The sequence below is a fragment of the Myxine glutinosa genome, chromosome 2, assembly GCF_964187855.1.
Source record: "Myxine glutinosa chromosome 2, kmMyxGlut1.1, whole genome shotgun sequence".
In the NCBI taxonomy this organism is placed as follows: Eukaryota; Metazoa; Chordata; class Myxini; order Myxiniformes; family Myxinidae; genus Myxine; species Myxine glutinosa.
The window spans coordinates 9812760-9826762 of NC_136262.1; the positions used below are offsets into that span (position 1 = coordinate 9812760).

A 14003-nucleotide genomic window follows, 5' to 3' on the forward strand; every position below is an offset into this window, starting at 1 on the left:
ACCAATACAAGTGCAGTCACATCTCAGGAAAGAGGTCAATGGTAAGGCTAGTAAAATGTGAACTCATCAGTGGAGGTCAACTTCTAAAGGCTGCAAAAGCAAAAGAGGATGTACAAATGCTGCATCAAATAGAAGGGGAGGACTTGGTTGCCAGGGAGCTTCAGTACCATCATGGCTGCTACAAGAACTACACAAGATTTTTGAGTAAACCTGGCAAGCCATTGACCCCAGTTCAAAATGGCTATATTGATGCTTTTGACAAATTCAGCCAAAACACCATCAGAAAGCGTCTAATTATAGGCAAAGAAATTCTTACATTGAGTAAACTCAATAAGATATTTATCCGCGCCATTAAAGATGTCAGCGGCATCGATGCACCATATCGAACATGGCATCTGAAGACGCGACTACAGAAAAGCTTTCCACAGTTAGTCTTCATCAAAGCCAAAAGTAGAAACATGAGTGACATTGTGTTTAGTGAGTGTCTATCAGCAGAAGATTTGGCCGAGGACTTGGTAGACGATACAGCAGGGAGCTTGGGGTGTCAAGAGCTTGGGGTGTCATTCACTCCATCAGATGACCTAATTGCTAGACTGGAGCGATTTGCTTGCCATGTATATGGGCTCATGGACTTAAGGGGGGTTGACTTAAGGGGGACTTAAGGGGGGCTCATGGACTTAAGGGGGGTTGACTTAAGGGGGTTGACTTAAGGGGGGGGTTGATGATCTGAACAACTTAAGGGGGGTTGACTCAGCCTGTCATCCTTCCGAGGTCGGCTAATTGAGTACCAGTTCACTGGTAATTCCCTGTTTGTCGTTGAAGGCGGCAAAAAGGGTTGGCGTCAGGAAGGGCATCCGGCCGTAAAACATTGCTTCAAAAAGGGGACCAAAAAAACAACAACTACCACGGTCCCCGAAAAGGCCAACCCCCGCTTTGCGGGGAAAAATGGCCTCTAAACGGTGGTGGTGGTGGTGGTGGTGGTATATGGGCAGGAGAAAGCAGAAACCGTCAACGAGGCCAGATATGATAAGTTTCGACTTGGTGTCCATGCTGGAGAATCCCTTCCACCAAACAGAGATTCTCTCATCAAGCACATCATGCGTGCTAATTACCAAGCTGGTATATTTCGTCGTTGCCTAGAACAGCTGCCAGAAATTCCAGCTCCCAGTGAATCAGGATGGAAAGTTGAAGAGATTGATGGAACACCTTCTCTGGAAGTGGACTGGTGTAGTCTTCCACCTGCTCCTGATGACATCCTGGAGCTAGTACACTGTAGCTGCAAGAAGGGAAAATGTAAGCGTGCACTCAAAGATGACGTGCAGTCAGTGGCTGACGTAACATGCTGCAGTGAGCTTGGTATGCAATGTACAGAACTCTGTAGATGCACTGGATGCGAGAATGGTGAAATTGTATCCGATGAACCAGTTGCTGAGCCAGAGGAAGGAACTGGTTCTGATGAAGAAGAATATTGAGGTGAAGTTCCTTTTTTTGAGGTCATATGAATTTATCAATCTTCATTTTTAAAGTGTCTTTTAGGTCAAATGCACAAATATCTTCTGCATAATTTGCGAAGCTGGCCCCTCCTAGGAATAAAATTAATTTATTCTTAAGTACAATCATTTTTTAAATGAAAGTCCTGTGTTCATGATTTCGACCTTATACCTGTGAATATAGTTAATAGTACAAATTTCTCAAACTTGAAAGCTGTAAATTGAACAATGATGTAAATTATAATGTAATGGATATCATAAACAAATTTGATTGTCTCAATTATTTATGTCTGTCTGCCTTATCCTGGCATGTATACATTATGTATTGAACATGGAAACGAAGCAAAAGTAACAGTACTCTTAAACACTGTTAATCATGCAAGCACTTTCCATGACATGCGTAATGTATACATGTTGTACTGTTTTAAATAAATAAGTTGAAAATGAATCTTCTAAAAAGTAAAAGGAGTCAGCCGTCAACTGCCACTCATTGCCATTCTTCAAATCAAAGAAGATGAACTGATCATAGAAGGTAGAAGTGAGAAGTTAATTTTAAAAAAGTAAAATAAAAATGATTTATTTGCGGCACAACATGTGTTTCAGCTGCGGCGGACCATATTTTCAGATTGGATTCATTTTCAACTTATCGCTATGACTATCTAGATAAAAAAATATCATGTTTATTGGTGTATTTTAGTGAAAAGGAGGTCTAGAAACAATATCACAATCAATTTTTTTCATTTTACTCCTCAAACTATCCAGAAATAAAAGAAAATGCAGTAACGTATAGTTGATGAATATATATTTACTTGCATTTTCATCAAGTGCGCGTTAAAAATTAATGAGCACCCCTGGTGTCTGGGGACATGGTGTTTCTTGTTCAGGAGCACATCCCCAACCCATCTATAGCAATTTTAAGTAATCCCCTGCGTTGTTGCACGAAATTGTCAAATTGAGCACATTTTAGCCCTATGCCCCATGGCCTAGTCGGGGACTAATAACGTAAAATGCTGGGGCAAAGCCAAAGGAAGGATATTGACAGGGACCAAGTAATCAACCTTCCCGCTTGTGGTACTGCGAGGTCCTGGGATCTGAACACCAAGACAAATTGTCAGTTGCAATGACCCCGGCAGAGCCACCTGGCTCGCACTCCGTTGCACCGCACCAAGCCATCCTATTGTTTCTGATTATTTGCGAACACCTGCGCCTATCTTATTACATTGCTACAGGAATGGCTTAAGGTGTAAAAGACGGCTTGAGGGGTGAAAGAGGAATAAATATATACATATATATATATATATATATATATATATATATATATATATATATATATATATATATATATATATATATATAATAATATATATCTATATATATATATATATATATATATATATATATATATATATATATATATATATATATATATATATATATATAATAATATATATATATATATATATATATATATATATATATATATATATATATATATATTGTTGCGAATATGGAATTTGGCCTCCATATCCGCTTGTGAATATTCCCCTATTTCCCCAATACTCCCCAACTATCCCCAATCCCCCATTCCCTAGTCCCATTGCCTGTAAATAACACTCTGTAGAACCGACCTTCCCCTTTTTCCCCCATTAAATGTCGTGCCCAGGTCCACCGCATCTCACGTAGACAACTTTCGGACATCTTGCTAGTTATTCTTAGTCTATGTCAGTTAAGGACTCGTTTCCATTAATTCCGACTCTTCGTTGCACCAGAATGTGATTATATGGCACCAGTAGTGAGTTTAGGACCTTCCCATGCCTCCTCCCATCCTCTTCCCCATGAAGAAGCTACAACAACAACAACTACAACAGCAGAGGGGGGCGGCGCGGCGACGGCGCGGGGAGTGTGCGTCCTCACACCGGCTCGGTTAGCCGCCATGACCATGCGCTCCGACGGGGTTACCACGAAGGGGCTGGCTGTCAGCTCCTCGTCAAGGGCGGAGCCTGGTAACCCCCCCGCACCCAATAAGAAGGGCGGACCGATTCCATCTGGGGCGGAGCTAACGAGCCGAGGGCGTGTCACTCCCCGCCGGATATACGAAGCGACTCACCGGACGTGACGTCAGATGCGCCCCGAGCTTGAAGAGGAAGAACCAGTCGTGACCTCCGAGCGCTGTGACCTCCCTGCATCTACTGGACCGTACAGTACCCTGTCCTTGAGCCAAGAGTGCACCTTGAGCCATCGATACCCGCTTTCCTTGCCATCAATCCCCGTGTGAGTCAGCCTTGTCCCGTTTATCTGTCGTCTGTTGGGGTTAATATAAGAGTGTGTCTAAGTGCCTGTCTTTCTATGATGTCCCTCTTGTAGTTGTAATCTAACCTTCCGCCTTAATATAATCTCCTCCGGAGGTCTTGAGAACCGTATCCCTGGTGTCGTGTCATTTTAATCCCAGCCGTGTGTCTTTTCCTTCATTGACCTAGCGTAGCGCGATTAGTCAACGTTCGGGTATAATCGGGTAACTTGTGCAGACGTGGTCATACCAAACCGCTCGGTAAATAACATCTAAGCCGCGTCTGTAACAATATATATATACAGTATATATATAGTCGTGTTCCTGGTGATTAAAATCTTCAAAGGAAATGGCTTTCCGAACGAGCTTTAACTCCGAGGCGTTCAGTGAAAATATAGCGGAGAATACGCGTTGGGGGGGGGGGGGGGAGAAGAGACCGAGTAGCACTCACCTTCACGGATCCCACCAGCAGTCCTCAAACCTGCAATAATTAATTCAACCGACACAGGTTTAAAATGTACAAGAAAATGCCAGCTTTATTAACCAAAATGCCGGTAACAAAGAAAATGCACGATAAATGAAACTATATTCCTCAATTGGAGCGCTCCCACACAGACTCGTACACAGACAAAGGATAAAAGAATTGGAAAATAATTATGTGTTCGTGTGTGGCACATATCTCCTAGCTGCTCTTGAATCTCATCAGTCCGCAAACGGGTCCCGGAGGTCCATGCGCGGGAAACACACGCCTTGGCGCGAAGTCCATGCGCGGGAAACAGGCCTTGGCGCGTAGCTCGTCCACTCCGGCCACTGAGCACGAAGCGAGCAGCCATCGCTCGTCCTCGTCATCTTCTTTACACAGCACTGCGGCCTCTCAGCGCACCGCCAGCACCAACAAGCCAGGGAAAGGACAATGCGGCCGCTCTAACCGATCGCCCGGACCAAGAAAAGATAATGAAATGCACGGATGCATCTGCCTTCCCCGAACACCAGGACAAAAGCAAGGACGTGCGGTGCCAAAGAGAGACAATGCGAAAATGCGACAACACGCTATAAAATCCATCACCAAGAGCGGGAACCAAGAGGACGGGGAGGGGTTGAGGGGAGGGGGGGGGGGTTGAGGGGAGGGGGAGGGGGGGAGGGGAGGGGGAGGGGGGGAGGGGAGGGGGAGGGGGGGAGGGGAGAGGGTAGGGTGGAGGGGAACTGGTGGAACAGATCACGGCACTGCAGGATATGATTCGTGGAATTCTTTCTGACCATGATGTGGAAGGCATAGAAGTACCACTTTCTTTCCCCGGCCGCCAGCTTGTTCAACTTCAAAATGATAGCCATCTTGTCCTTTCCAGAAAATCAGAGTGTACTGGAGGGCGTCATAGAATCGGTGAGGCTCCGAAATCCGCTTCGTGCTGTTGTCGCGAAGATGCAGGACGATGTCGCGATTGTTGTACTGCTCTCCTACCATGAGAACTGCAACGTCATTGTTGACTGGCTCGTTAAACCGACGTTCATGCTCTCCGTGAGGACGTTTGTCAGCTCGAATTACGACCTTGTAATCAGGTGAAGGCATTCTCTCCAATGTCGACTTGAAGCTGTTGACCAGCGCATTATTTGAGTGGAGCATATCTTGTAAGGCGAGGATTAGTTCAGAGCGTAGTTTGGGGAAGTTCTGTCCTCGTCGGGCAGCTTCTTCTCGGTGGTCACCCATAAAATAGATTTGTAAAAATTTCGGTTGCTCACCTGGTTGAGGGTGGATAGAGCCAATGAGGTGGTATACCTGGTCTTGCACCTTGAATGTAGGCATGAATCCTTGCTCAGTGACGACGCGTTCTGCTCCAAACGAAGTCATTTGGAACGAAGAGTTGTAATTACGGATTTCCTTCAGGAAGTGTCTGGATTGAGTCGTAGTTGATTGAAGTAGTTCTTTCAAAGGTTCCGGTGGAGATTGGAGAGAAGGCAAAAGGACATTGCCTCCCCTGCAACACATTCCTGGTGTTTCTCCCTTCCATTTCAAGGCATGGCAAAACTGACAGGTGAACGACATGGAGCCAATATCAACGTTTGAGGAGTAGTCAGTGTTCGGATTGTAACTGAATGCAGCCTTCTCCCATGCAATGGCCGGCTGCCGTCTACCTGATGGTTGCCAGTTGTTGAGTCGTTTTTGGCGCTGTTCTTCTGTCTCCTGCTGTCTGGCCCTCCCCACACCTTGTCGATTAGCGTTTAGACGTGCCTCTGTCTCATCTTCTGTCTCTCGCTGTCTGGCCCTCGCCAGACGTTGTTGATTGGCGTTGAGACGTGCCTCTGTCTCATCTTCTGTCTCTTGCTGTCTGAATCTAGAGACACGTTCTTGATTGGCTTGTCGATGGTGAAAAGTATCTTCATCGGTTTCATGGAGTCTCCGATCAGCGATTTTCCTTGCTCGGGAGGTTGAACGCGACAAATTTCTTTTCTTCGGTGCCATTGCCTTTATCACAGTCAGTCTTCCAGTCACTCACTCGTAGACAAATTCAAAATACCAAATTCAAAATACTCGTAGACAAAATACCACGTTTACACGTGGTAAGAAACGACGCAAACGCAAGATTGCAACTCTGCGTTGTGTCGTGGGCGTGGCCAACATGGCCTCATGCTCCCAGGTGATTGGCTAACTCGAGCTCGAGCGAGCCATAACGCGCTACGTTATGGCAAAAAATATGGATCTAAAGATGAAAGAAAAAAAAACCTATGTGGTGTGAATGGCAATGTTCCTCGCTGAAATGTGAAAAAACACAATCGCTTTTCACTCTGAATTACGTGCGAATGCATAACTGTGAGTTTATGGCGGCAAGGATGGAACATCACGTGATCGCTCTGAGCGAATCAGCGCGCTGCTCTGCCACCGGCTCAGATTCCGTGTATAATATTCCTCGCTGAAAAGAAATATGGATCTAAAGATGAAAGAAAAAGAAACCTATGTGGTGTGAATGGCAATGTTCCTCGCTGAAATGTGAAAAAACGCAATCGCTTTTCGCTCTGAATTACGTGCGAATGCGTAACTGTGAGTTTATGGCGGCAAGGATGGAACATCACGTGATCGCTCTGAGTGAATCAGCGCGCTGCTCTGCCACCGGCTCAGATTCCGTGTATAATATTCCTCGCTGAAATGCGCTGAGGTAAATATGAATAAAAAATATGGATCTCATCAAATATTTTTCGGTAGGCCATGTTCTTCCCAGGCTCAATGGCCATGCCTATGCCAAATATCAAGCACGTGAGCCTCTCCGTTTAGGAGTCTATCGGTAACATTACACACACACAAACTGTGTTTTATATATATAGATTACAATTGATATTATACAATATTACAATTGATATTATACAATATTACAATTGATATTAGACAATATTACAATTGATATTATGCAATATTACAAATGATATTATGCAATATTACATTGATATCTCCGCTCTCCAAAGTTCCTTTCAAAAGCGGTGCGAGTGGTGTTCAATCCCGCAAGCCGCCATTGCCCATGTGCTCATCTCGGAGAAGAGGGGGGTAGGAGCCGCCAACTCACAGGCGTGGCACGTCGTCATGATCAAAAGGAGGAATCGGACAGCCCTAACAGCCAACCAGCACCGCGGTTAGCGACCCGGTAGGCGTGCCCTCGCAGCCGGCGGCTTGATTCCGCCCCGAGTAATAAAAGCGACTGGAAGGGACTGCTATGAGAGATGCGCGCAGAGATGAGAGAAGAGATGACATGTGAGCTGAGCTGTGAGATGAGAGACGCTCCAAGCCAAAAAGGAGAGGTACTTGGAGAGGAAACCAGCTTTGGAGAGATGCGCTGAGAGGAGGGAGACGGCTCCACCAGAAGGAGAGGAGCAGGTGTGACCGAGCCAGCGCGTGACATCTACAGCATCAGCAGCGTCGACGCGACCGAGGGTTTTCCCGCCAACAACGCGAAGAATTGAGAGCTGCTACCTCCAGCCCTGCCGGTTGCAGGGACCTGACCCTGCCTCCCTCTCCAGCAACCCACCTCCGCCATTCCAGCCTGCAATTTCCCCCGTGTAAGTGTGAACGTCGTCTGTCTTGAATGTTGTCCTGGGGTTAAGTAAATTGAATAGTATAAGTTAACGATTCACTGTGTGACTGCTTCTTCCATCCATTGCTTGTGTGTGTATAATAAATCTGTTCTTCCTCCGTACTCTGTCTTCTTCTCTTTTCCTTCTCTTTCGGTCGCTTTAGAGGTTTCCCGATTGAATATCTGTGGTGCGATCTGGTCAACGTCGGGTGGAATCGGGCCAATTGGGGATCCTGTAACGGTCGCGGTTGGACCATCCGCTCGGCCCATCATAACATCTAAACCGCGATCCGTAACAATATATATATATATATATATATATATATATATATATATGATGCCATTGTCTCTCTGTGGTTGTCTGTCTCCCTTTGTTCCTTGTGCACGGCTGCATCTTTGAAGTTACAAACTCCAAAGTCAGGTTAAAAATACAACTTTGTGTGGGGTGGGGGGGGGGGGGGGGGTAACATAGGTTATGTGGCCGGGCCACGGGGGCATAAAGTCTCGATGTAAATGTGTACAGTGTAGCGCCACATGGTGGTGGTGGTGGCAGAGGGTATTACAATTACCTTCTTTACCTGGGCAATGCTGAGGTTAAAGCACTCTTCACACAGGTAAATTTGTCCTCCTTCCCTTCTCCCCGCCCCCTTCCAAAAATGGCGGGGCCTATGAAATGCCCCTCTCCCCCAAAAGATGTATATGCAGTATATCTTTCCCCTCCCCCCTCCCTTTCTGCTCCTCTCCTACCCCTCCTTTCATCTCCCTTCCCTCCCCTCCCCCTACTAGCAGCAAGCGACTTGACGACTCATTGGTCCATTAGCAAAGTGGCGGGTAGGCTCTTCTAATAGTTTATAATTGTTATTTACTTGTTTCATAGAACATGTTCAGCATGAGCGTATGTAATAATTGTATAACACGCAGTGTCGAGTTTGTTCTTGTAAAAAACAACCTTCGTCTTCCCTTTCAAATGTTCGTTTCTAAGCCCAATATCCCAACCTTTGTGTATGATGTCCTATAAGGCATGTACGTGTTCTGGTGGCCATCTCTTGTCGGGCCTTTCCCTGCTCAAAACTGCTTCTTGGACCTGGCTTTCCCCCTAGACCAGCTTTCCATGGGACCTCATATTCTCTGCTCCCAGGTTCGATTATTGCGGCGCTCTGGTCCTGTAGCTCTCTCAGTGCATGGTGTCTGGATATCCATGGTCCGCTGTGGTGACAAAACAGGGAGATCGCGGAACGGACAAAGCAGCTCATAGGTCAATACCAAAAAACGGCGCGAGCAACGCGAGCTCGTCACCTCCCCCACAGGTTATTTTGTGTCCTGTCTTCACCCTCTGTCATGGCGTCCGTGTGAGAGAAAGGCCTTCAAGATGAAATGAATAAGTCCGTTGTTGGCATTGTGGGCATGAGGGTTAATTATTTCCGTGGTTTCAGTTTGTTTCACCGGTCGTGTTCCTTTACCTTCTCCCCTGCCCCTATTTATTTCTTGTGAATGAATCCATTGTTAACTAGAACGGCACTCATTGGAGAGTATCCCTCCACCAGGTACGTTTTCTATCCCACTGATAGGCCGGATCTGGATTCGGACCTGAAGCAAAATCTAATCGGCTTGTTCTTGTCATTTAACCAACTCGTCCACCAAGTTTATTCATAACTCGTCCATAACTTTTTTAAATAAATATCATGTTATATATATATCGCTTTTAGCCCAATCTCTCAATGGTGAAGAATCACTTAAAAATTAAATAATTCTCATATCTGAATCCACAATCCGATCTTCACCAAAATTGAATCGATTCTTCCTTCTCACACACCCAACCTGTCCACCAAGTTTCGTCCAAATCCGTCAATAACTTTTAGAGATGTCTTATTCACAGACAGACAGACAGACAGACACGGGTGAAAAGATAACCTCCATCCACCTTTGGTAGTGGAGGTAAAGAGGACAGGAAGTTTGAAGCACTCGTAGATACGTATAGAAAAGAGAGCACGTGCTCGTGTGATGTTTAGGTCAGTGGTACACACGAGCACTTACCTTGATGTCCAACAGGACCTCATCCAGCAGGTAAGTGCAGCCTTCAGCAGCAATTGTGGAAAGGTCCGACTCGATTTTTGGGATGGCACTCCAGGACTTGTCAGTCGGTAACGAGAGCAGGTATCGGCGTTTGAGCGTCTGCACAGACTCACTGCCACAATGTGGTGTTGAACCTTAGAAGATTAGATTATCCGAAGTAACAATGGACAAGCGACGGCCCATGGACGGTCAATACAACGTTTGGAATAGCAACTTCCAACTTTTTCTCGATTTACGCTGCAGGGTGTTTACGGTGTTGGTGACGTCACAATTTGCATCACCAAATGACAATCGTGTAGCACGTGCTCACCTGAAGAGCGTGCAGTTGTTGATGGCAGCAATCATATATTGCACGTAAAATGGCGGAAACTTCCGGTCCTTCACATGTTCCTGTTTGAATGTGCCCAGAGCCATGCGGTATCTGCGTAAATAGCCAGGAAATAAAGAAAGTATGTATAAAAACGTGTACAGTAGTTTATAAACTCAATGACACCTCTCTTCCTGGCTAAAGGTGTTTGCAAGTGGGAATACATATGTTTAGGCGTACAGGTTTGTTTAGGCCCACACTTCATTCCTTCATTCCAGAATCTCACGATGCTCCATCGGGGGAAAACCCCGTCTGTCAGTCGAGTTGGGGATACCTGTGGGGTCAGTGTTTGGAATGATACCTTGTAGACTTCTGATGGTACAGCTGCACCCTGTAGTCCTCGTGCAGGCCTATACCTCGCTCCAAACTGACAGGGTAACAGTTGATGTACACACACTAGTTTGTTTACATCTGTTGTCATATCCTGCTATACATTTGGCTGTCTCTCGACAAACACCATGTGAAAACTTTGCAATTCAGGATTCGATTTCATTTTGGATTCAGGATTTCAGGAATTTTTCAGGATTCAGGAGACCCATCCAGGATTGTCACCCTAGCCTGGAAGCTGCTTCGGCCCAACTGACGCTCGGTATCGAGTATGGTGTACGGTACATGAAGTTGTTGAATAAATCCATGTGCTCGAGCATATGTGACATTCTACAATTGACACTCTCGTGTCGTGGCCTGAGACCAAACTTGCTTTGTTGGGTTGCTTCCCATGCAATCTGAAAGAGTTGCATCACCAAAGACCCCGACGAATCTCTTTTTGCCGATTCGGTCTCATAAGAGACAGCAATGCTCAGGAGGAAGGAGTGTGGGGGTCCTCAAAGTAGTTTAAACAATTCCAGTCTGGTATGATTAAAATTAGGCCTCAATGCAAACCTTAGTTTGCATTGCAAGTCCAACATGGTCGCTGTCCATTACGATACCTTTGCAACAATAAGCAGCGACTCCAAAGAGGATCATGGTCTCCCTACCGACTATAAAAGGAAGGGAATGTACCCATGGACGATCAGACTACAATTTGACCATCATCATGAACTTTATCATCGGTTTGCATCTAAGATTTGTCACTTTTTTTTCTTTCTTTTTTGTATACAAGATGGAGGCTCGTGTAAGAGCTAACATCAATCACAAAAAAAAAACTGAACCATAAAACATACAATAAAGTGCAAAAAATGAAAAACCCATAGGCCTCGTGTTTGTTGTTGCGGGGAAAACCCCGGAAGACAGTTCGTAAACTCACCGATACAAAAATCCTTGCACTTCCTGTAAGGCAGTGTGCAGTACCCGCTCACTTAGATCTGAGCTCACCTGGAAAGCCACTTGCAGGTTTTGTTCCATTATCTACGGGCACATTCAACGTGTTACTTTGAACATCAGGTAAGGAATGAGGCTTTTTTTTGAGGGGTTACAATATTGGCACTACCCTCCCCAAACCACCACCATCACAACACAGGTTATCAGCAACATCATGGAAGAGACGCTCGTGTCGTCGGTGACGATCCAAGCAAACTCGTGATTCAAATTGACATTGGTCTGAACGTGCTGATCCTGCAAGATCGAGCAAAAACCCTTTATCACATCCACTACAATGTGACACTTTGCCCTTCCCTCTCAATGAAATCACAAAATTATTGCGGCAGCATTCACAGGACTTCTGGGTAAAATAAACATTGCCTCCAGAATCTTGCTTCTCCAACAATGACACTGTTTTTATTTAACTACAGAAAACAATGTATGGCGTACTGTATATGACGTTTTAGTGTTTATATTTTGATTCTCCTATTACAGCGGCTGATACAAAAGCTAGAATAGGGATTAGGTCTCTGACTCTCTTGAAAATCCTCTCTATCTCTTTGCTGATGACTCCACTCTCTGCCGCTCCATTCCTCATCCCTCAGAGCGGCAGTCTGCAGCCTCCTCACTCTCTGCAGACCTGGACAAAATCACAGACTGGGCAAACAAGTGGAACATGTCTTTCAATCCTGACAAATCTCACACTCTTACGATTTTTCCTGGTTACTCCCTCTTCCGGTATGATAGACCTGAGCCTCGTCCTGGTGGTGGGGTGGCTATCTTTATCAAAAACTCTCTTCCTCATTCTCCTTGCACTGCCCTCTCTCCTTCTCACCCCCAGGAGTACCTCTGGCCACGGGTTCCTCTCCGCTCCCACCTTTTGTTCATATGTGTTCTGTACCGTCCCCCAAACAGTGATGACTCAATTTACATTTCACTCTCTGACAACATGGACCAACTTCTATCCACTCATCCCAACTCTCTCTTCCTCATATGTGGTGACTTCAACTGTCATCATGCCACCTGGTTGGGTGTGGGTTCCTCTCTCACCAGTCATGGAACCTCAGCAAAGGACTTCTGTGACTCACTGGGATTGACACAATCTATCAATTTCCCGACCCGGATCTCAGCCAATGGAGTTTCTTCTCTTCTAGATTTGGTTATGACAAACTTCCCTGCTAATGTCTGCTGCTCTTCTTCTGCTCCAATCGGTTCTTCTGATCATGTGCTTGTCAAAGTGGACATCTCTCTGGCCATTCTCAGAGAGCCTCCTCAGCGTCGAAGAGTCTGGCATTTCACTCAGGCCGACTGGGACGGGCTTCAAGCAGCCATCAATCGTCTGGATTGGTCTCCCATCTCCACTGCCTCTGACATCAATTCTTCCTGGGAATTCTTCCAAAGCAAACTGATCTCTCTCATGCACAGATTTATCCCATCCCGTCTTCAGTTGTCTTACCCTTCCTCCCGTCCATGGTACACCGAATCTTGTGGTGAGGCAGTTGCCCTGAAACAACTTGCCTTTGCCTCTTGGAAGGCTAATCCAACTGAAGGCAATCTCAGTTCCTTCCACCAAGCTCGGAACAAGTGTGTGTCTACCCTCAGGAGTGCCAGGAAGCACTATCTCTCCTCACTCAAGAACGAACTCTCAAACCTGTCTCCTTCCTCCAAATCCTGGTGGCGTCTGGTCAAATCCGTTTCTGGTGTTTGTTCCCCCTCCATCCCCTCCCTTACCTCAAATGGCCACACAGTTGACATCGCACGTGACAAAGCCGAATACCTCAACTCTGTGTTTGCCTCAAAATCTTTAGTCCCAAACCCATCTCTCTCTGTTCCCACCTTTCCCAGTCGAACCCAACTGCTCCTGGACTCTGTGTCCTTCTCTCCTGACAAGGTGGAGGAGTTTTTGTCTAACCTCGACTCTGATTCTGCAACTGGACCAGACGGCATCAGCCCACGGGTCCTAAAATCCTGCTCTGCCGCTCTATCAAACCCTCTCTCTGTTCTTTTCACCCTATCTTTTGCTCAAGGTCATCTGCCAGCATCCTGGAAATCAGCAAACATTACCGCTTTACACAAAAAAGGTGCAAAAACAGATCCTTTTAACTACAGACCAATCAGCCTGCTCCCAATTATCAGCAAAGTCATGGAATCCATCATTGCTTCGGATATGAAATCTTTCCTCTTCTCCAATGGCTTGATCTCTGATCATCAATTTGGATTCAGACCAGGTCACTCTACTCTGGACATGCTGCTTCTCCTGTCTCAACAATGGATGGAGGTCCTCAATGCCAAACAGGAAATCAGAGCTGTCTCCCTCGATATATCACGTGCCTTCGATACGGTCTGGCACCCAGCTCTGCTCACCAAACTCTACTCCTATGGTATCCATGGAAATCTTCATGCATGGCTTGCGGACTTCCTCTCTGGTCGTA

The 14003-nt window shown here is 45.9% G+C and overlaps 1 protein-coding gene across 1 annotated transcript in view; it reads right to left on the reverse strand.

The window, feature by feature from the left end:
• Positions 1-14003, reverse strand: part of LOC137422051 (exocyst complex component 3-like) — an 88794-nt gene that overhangs the window by 19657 nt on the left and 55134 nt on the right. Inside the window, exons 10-12 of the mRNA XM_068108755.2 lie at positions 11519-11619; positions 10216-10326; positions 9867-10017 (exon numbers count right to left, since the gene is read on the reverse strand). Coding sequence (XP_067964856.2) covers positions 9867-10017; positions 10216-10326; positions 11519-11619 — 363 coding nt within the window. The remainder of the gene's footprint in view (positions 1-9866; positions 10018-10215; positions 10327-11518; positions 11620-14003) is intronic.